This window comes from Macrobrachium rosenbergii, chromosome 15 (assembly GCF_040412425.1).
Source record: "Macrobrachium rosenbergii isolate ZJJX-2024 chromosome 15, ASM4041242v1, whole genome shotgun sequence".
Taxonomy (NCBI): domain Eukaryota; kingdom Metazoa; phylum Arthropoda; class Malacostraca; order Decapoda; family Palaemonidae; genus Macrobrachium; species Macrobrachium rosenbergii.
Genome location: NC_089755.1, coordinates 16,248,799 through 16,256,298, shown reverse-complemented (window position 1 = coordinate 16,256,298; position 7,500 = coordinate 16,248,799). Strand labels below are relative to the sequence as shown.

The following is a 7,500-nucleotide window of genomic DNA, read 5'->3' as shown; positions in this document are numbered from 1 at the left end:
TGGCGTACAACTTCCTTGTAAACATTTCCTGTGGTTTAAGCTTATAATCAAATCACGTGAATGTTTGTGAGTTTTACTCATATAAATATGTAGACATGTATGTATTTATGTACGTATTTATGTATGTATGTATGTATGTATTGGTAAATTCATCATATTGCCTTTGCGACACCAAAAGACTGAAAGCAACACAGAAACCAATTTACCAAAAGACTAAAGAGAAACTTGACACAACATTATTTCCATCGAAGAAGTGTCTGACAAACACAAGGGACAGGTTCGAACCCGTACACAAGGGGAACATCACTTTAACCAGAATGGTTTAGGAAATTCCCTCCAAATATCGAGAACCAGAAATCCCGAGTTGGACCTTCGGAAGGACTGAGAGGCTTAGAGCCTCAGGGGAATCGAGTATCCTACGCGAAGCTGAAGGGAGGTTCAGGAGAGCCCCAGGTCTCTGGGGAATATTTGAATTGGATCCTACAGGGTATTTACTCTCTCTCTCTCTCTCTCTCTCTCTCTCTCTCTCTCTCTCTCTCTCTCTCTCTCTGATATAAAACACTTTCTTCCTACACAAAGGAGAACCTCTCATCTTTAAAACAAGACAAAGAGGCGACTCCATCTAAAAGGAAACATATAATAACAACCTTTTAAGAGACCAGAGATTTTCCCTCTCTGCAGAGGAGAAGAAGAAGAGCTTGATAAGCTTAGAATATCTCTCGGGGTAACTAACAGCTTCTGTCTGAGTGCTGATGTTGCGTTACAAATCCTCTCGAGGGAGGAAACGGGAGAGGAACTGGAGGGTGCATCAGGAGAGAGGTCGGAAGTTCTTTATTGCTCTCAATTTTTTTTTTCCGTTTCGTTGTTGATTAAATTTGGGGCAGAACAGACTAGAGACATCAGCGTCTTGTTTTATTCTCTCTCTCTCTCTCTCTCTCTCTCTCTCTCTCTCTCTCTCTCATCTCTTTTAGTGTGTGTATGTATGTATGTATGTACGTATGTGCTTGTGCCGTTGTTTGTTTGTGCACGTTACTCGCCTTGTATTTGTTGCGCATGTTTTTGTTTACTGAAGGTTTGTTATTTATGTATGTTTCCAAGCATTTCTGTGCTCACAAGCTTTAACAAATACTTTATACACATGCATATAATCACATCATCTCCGTACACCGGAAGTGAAGGCCGGAAGTGGTTCTCAGCCCCATTTCATAGACCAAATCCTTACTTCAATAAACTCTTTAAGTGAAAGCAGTTTTGAAAACCATTTTTCATTCACCAATTTCTGCCGAATTCTTCAGGCTGGAATTGTGTTGAACCTTCATAAAAGCTGTAATTAATTTCCACTGTAATTTCCTTTGAAATTTCCACCGTAATTTTTCCGAGAAATTACCGCTGATGGCACCATTTGTACATAAAGCGCTTTAATTTCTCTTTTTTTTTATTATCGTTTTTGTAATGAACTGGAATCACTTAATGGCTGGACATTGATCTGCTCTGGAATTCCAGAGCTGAAATATTTCAGTCGTTCATCTCTTCCTTTCTGTTATAACTTTGGGTTTACTGAATTGCTCATTTGAGTCTTTCATTAGGATTTTATAGACTACATCTCTCAACGGCACGATGGTTTGCTTACACACACACACACACACACAAATATACATATATATATATATATATATATATATATATATATATATATATATATATATATATATATCAATTTAATTACCACAGGAACTAGGAGATGAATTTTGTCAGTGAATGTCAGTGAGCAAAAGGGTGCGTCAGAGAGAGAGAGAGAGAGAGAGAGAGAGAGAGAGAGAGAGAGAGAGAGAGAGAGAGAGAGAGAGAGAAACTATTCCTTCCTCTGAGGAACTCAGTGTTCCATGGCCTTGACCCAATCCCTTGAGAAGTTCTGACGAGTCACAACATCTGAAGATTGTTCCTCGCCTGCAGAATCTCCCCTTCAGGAGAAGAACTTCACCTTCTGACCCTGGGTTTGAGTCATCTCTGAAATTAGACCCGGCCCTTCGTTGTAAAGGGAGATTGTTTGGTTCATGTTGGGGCAAAGGCACTGAAACAAACAATACATTGAGATTCCTTCAGATTCTAGACAAGGCAAAATCTTTAGGTCGAATTGAATCGAATCGACAGTAATTAGACTAATCATAGTCTCAACAGACTTCACCCAGTTCCTTCTAATTGTCTTTAATATCCAATTTACCTGTACTGATAAGCCACTATTATTCACTAATATAAGTCGCCCCCTCTTCCAGCCTTCTGTTTATAATCGTGTCCTTACTGAATTTTCAGAAGTCATTTTTGTTATCCCATAAATGAAGCAAAGTCTGGACAGAATCCAAAATTAAGAAGCATCTCTTCTTCAATGTTTTTCGTTGCTGACTGTGGTTCTGCGATGCTGACATCAGATTCCTAAGGTCTGTTACAAGTGCCAACGGACTGATTTCTAGGATTAGATAGTTAGCCCACTGTCAAATTATGGTCAGGTGGACAAAATAAGTAGGTGGAAGATCATGTTGTCTCTGGGATTTTTCCAGGAATTCTAACTCGTCCAGTCTATTGGGAATGGTACTTGGCTTTACCTTATAATGTGAGGTTCATTTAATTTTTGGTTTATACACACACACACACACACACACACACACACACACACACACATATATATATATATATATATATATATATATATATATATATATATATATATATATATATATATGTATATATATGTGTGTGTGTGTTTGTGTTTATACATATATTAATTAATTAATACAAATTATGGTCAGAGGTGATTGGCAGTGCTGGTAAGTGTAAGGATAATACCAGTCAGGGATATGGAAGGTAATTTATTGACCAAAAAAGTTGAAATCATAAATAGATGGAAAGAGCACTTTGAGACAGTTCTTAATAGACCAGTCGCCCCAGAAGAGGATGTACCGCCTTCTCAGGCATATTTAAATATTGAAGGTGAGATCAGTCTAGAAGAAGTAGTTAAGGCAATAAAACAGTTGAAGAATTATAAGGCACTGGGAGAGGATGGTTTAAAGTGGAGGAGGATAGATTAGTATTTGTCTAGAAGATATTATTCAATGAGATATGGGTGGCGAGGACAATACCATTAGGTTGAAAGAATGGTGTGATCATTAAAGTCCCAAAGAAGGGAGATCTGAGTAAGTGTGGTGACTGGAAGGGTATCACTTTGTCACCTGTAGCCTTGAACATTTTCTGTAGAGTAATGCTGAATAAGTTGAGCCCAGTGGTTGATGGCATTCAGAGGGATGAAGAGGCTGGTTTTAGAAAGGGACGGGGTTGCAGTGATCAGATCTTCAGAGTTAGGCATTTAATGCAGCAAGCTAATTAAATGAAAACTCCCTTGAGTCTTTGTTTTGTTGATTTTGAAAAGGCCTTTGATAGTATTTCTAGAAGGACTATGGGAAAAATGATGAGGCATTATGGAATAGTGGAAAAGTTTGTGACGGTTATCATGAACGTGCATGAGGGCACGTCTTGTAAAGTGATGGTTGATGGGTGTTTGAGTGATCCATTTGAAGTCAAGTCTGGTGTGATTCAGGGTGGCATTCTGTCTCCTCTGTTGTTTGTATTGGTCGTGAATTATGTTACGAGAACGGTTAAAAGAGAAACGGATGCAGGTATACTCTGGGGAGAAAGTGTGAAACTTCTTGACTTGGATTATGCTGATGATATGGTTTTGATCTGCGAGGGACCAAAAAAGATGCAGTGTGTTGGATTGTCTAGTGGGTGAAGGTCGAAAGGTTGGTTTGGCTATTAATAGTGGTAAAACTGAAATCTTGAATATGAATATTGAAAATGCACAGGATTGTCTAATTAAAGGTTCGGTTGTCAAGCAAGTGGATAAGTTTAAATATTTAGGTACTTATTTAGATAAGGATGGTTCTCTGAGCACAGAGTTTATGGAAAGATTAAAAAAGGCTCATCAGGCAAGGGGAATGCTTAAAAATATTTGGAACAATAGCAGTTTTTCTGTGCATACAAAAATCAAAATTTATAAGGTAATAGTGAGGACTATTTTGATTTATGGGCATGAGTCAGTGACACGGATAATAAATTCTTAGCATTTGTAAATAAGGTGCTCAGAAGAATATTAGGAATTAGAGACGTAACAGGGGTACAACCGGTCGATGAGTATGTTAGATTCTCACGCTGGAAGTGGCTAGGCCATGTGTATAGAAGACAGGGAATAGTACGAAAATACACCAGGGTGGGTTGCCCCTGGTAGAAGAGGTAGAGGTAGGCCAAACAAGACGTGGCTAATGACAATGAGGCGGGAAGCAGGGGAAGAGTGTTGGGGAGATCTTGAGGAGTTAGCCCAGGACAGAATGTGGTGGCGTGAGTTCATCGAGGCCCTATGCATCTCTGTGGGTGCCACAGGAAATGATTGATATATATATATATATATATATATATATATATATATATATATATATATATATATATATATATATATATATATATATATATATATATATATATATATATATAACATATATATAAATAGATATATATAACATATATAAATATATATATATATATATATATATATATATATATATATATATATATATAAATATTTATAGCATATATATGTAAACATATATATATATAAATATATATATATATATATATATATATGTAACATATATATATGAATATATATACATATATATACATATATGAAATATATGTATATCATATATATACATGTGTGTGTGCGTGTGTGTGTGTGAATCCGGAATAGCCATGAAGAAAACCATGGATGGTTGAAACAGCTGTTGGTTCATGACTGCATAATTGTAGCATTAATGTAACAAGTGCTGTTTATCACTCACTGAAGATTGTGAAAAGCACTGCTGGAGATTGGAATATCTAACAGTAAATTGCATGAGTCCACTCAACCCACACCCCCTCCTTACCAGCCATCCCTATAAAAAGAAATAATTGCTCGTCAATGCCAACATTTCCCAGACCGTAAATAAACAAAACATTATGCTTTAAATCACCTCAGTTGTCGACTTAGAATCCCCACCAACAGCCATATTGTGAAGGTCATATGTTTGGTAAGAACAGCCACATTCTTTTAGGAATTCTCTCTCTCTCTCTCTCTCTCTCTCTCTCTCTCTCTCTCTCTCTCTCTCTCTCTCTCTCTCTCTCTCTCTCTCCCCGATACTTTCCATTTCGGTGAAACGCGATCGGAAGAAAGTTAGTGGTCATTGATAGTCCCAATTCTCTGGAGAAATCGACCAAACTTTCTAGAAAGAAAGTTTTCGGTTACTAAGAAGTTTGTTTTCCCGTTCGTTTCAAAGATGTCGAGGAACCACAAGCATACCAATTTGCAGCTCTAAGTTCTTCATTGGTGGGGTGGGTAGAGCTCTCGGCTAGCACGCTGTTGGCCCAGCGTTCGACTCTCCGACCGGCCAATGAAGAATTAGAGGAATTTATTTCTGGTGATAGAAATTCATTTCTCGTCATAATGTGGTTCGGATTCCACAATAAGCTGTAGGTCCCGTTGCTAGGTAGCCAGTTGGTTCTTAGCCACATAAAATAAATCGGGTCAGCCCTAGGAGAGCTGTTAATCAGCTCAGTGGTCTGGTTAAACTAAGGTATACTTAACTTTTTTTCTAGCCTCGCCAGTAGCTTTTTATTTTAGTTAGCCATAATCGTACGTCTGGCAGCGTTATAGGATAGGCCACCACCGGCGTGGTTAAAGTTTCATGGGCCGCGGCTCATACAGCATTATACCGAGACCACAGAAAGATAGATCTGTTTTCGGTGGCTTAATCTATTTCAAGGGGAGTCTTTTGTACAGTCCTTTTATAATGAAAGTTATTCAGTGTAATAATTTCACTCACTTTTTCATTATAATGAAAGTGAATAACGCCTCTTATTCAACGCAGGAATTTCACTTTCCTTATCTTGTTCTTTACTGAAGATATTTAATTGGAAGTTTATGACATATTAAAGTATGGAATTTTAGGAATCGAGATTTCAAGAAATTCCAGATTGTTGCTCAAAGAATAGGGCTGTTCTTATTTGCCTTATTTGTTGTATATTTTAATATCACTGTTGTTGAAAAATCTCCAACTTCCTGCATAATAATAATAATAATAATAATAATAATAATAATAATAATAATAATAATAATAATAATAATAATAATGTTGTATATCAGGTAGACTGATGATGAACCCAGGACAGGGTTCAAAGCTTTTGTAACTTTTTTTATAAAATCAACAAGAATACCATTGAATATTATTGTGGACCTGATATACAGCATATCCCGTTCTCGATCTAGAGGAGAAAGACCTACTACTACTACTACTACTACTACTACTACTACTACTACTACTACTACTACTACTACTAATAATAATAATAATAATAATAATAATAATAATAATAATAATAATAATAATAATAACCGTATCACTGCTATTACCATTGTTAATATTGAACAGTATGAATAGAAACAAGCAAGATTCCTTGGTTAGAAAACCGATTAGTGAAGAATAAGAATAAAGAAATGAAGAAAAAGGAAATGTTATTTGGTAAAAAAACCTGTCCACATTCTAGTCTATAGAAGAACCAACCGCAGAATTTGAAAAGATTTTCACCTTTGACCCAAACGAAACAAAGCATCGCTGGAAATGCAGAAACCACCATTGTTATTTATTTATCATGTCATTCCTGTGGGGCATTTTAACCTTTTCTGCGCTTTTTCGTTTTAGTGTAGAAAAATGAATTATAGAAACTGCTTCGTGCGTCCATACCAATTCTTCACTGTCCTTGATTCCGTTATTCGTAAGCTACGTTTATCTGCACCTGTCCTTATTCTCCGGTTATTTCTTCCCAAAATGGGTAACTTTGATTACTAAACTTTGATTAATACTTCCACGGACGATATTTATTGCTGGCATATAGCTGGGTATATACAAAAATAAATCTCTGTCCTGCTCAAACGTCTGCTTGTCAGTGAATCTCATATTTCTATTCTGTGAAAACATTTCTCTCTCTCTCTCTCTCTCTCTCTCTCTCTCTCTCTCTCTCTCTCTCTCTGAAAGATCTGTATCTGGGCTTTCCGCTAAATCATCCGCAATGAATCTTGGAAATGTTAACTTTCTCTCTCTCTCTCTCTCTCTCTCTCTCTCTCTCTCTCTCTCTCTCTCTCTCTCTCTCTGAAAGATCTGTATCTAGGTTGTCTGCTAAATCATGCGTAATAAAGCTTGGAAATGTTAACTTTCTCTCTCTCTCTCTCTCTCTCTCTCTCTCTCTCTCTCTCTCTCTCTCTCTCTCTGAAAATACGTAATAAATCTTGGAAATATTAACGAAAATTTCGCTTATTTTCATGTCCTGTTCTCGTTCCGCCTGATAGTTCCAATTTGTTCCATCGCGAGTGATTTATCAAAAAGGTTGTTGGTCACAAGATGGAACAATCGTATGACGTCA

The 7,500-nt window shown here is 36.9% G+C and overlaps 1 protein-coding gene across 1 annotated transcript in view; it reads left to right on the top strand.

Annotated features, from left to right (window-relative positions):
* LOC136846268 (uncharacterized) overlaps positions 1 to 7,500 on the top strand; it is a 27,093-nt gene that overhangs the window by 3,774 nt on the left and 15,819 nt on the right. Inside the window, exon 3 of the mRNA XM_067117076.1 lies at positions 682 to 826. Coding sequence (XP_066973177.1) covers positions 682 to 826 — 145 coding nt within the window. The remainder of the gene's footprint in view (positions 1 to 681; positions 827 to 7,500) is intronic.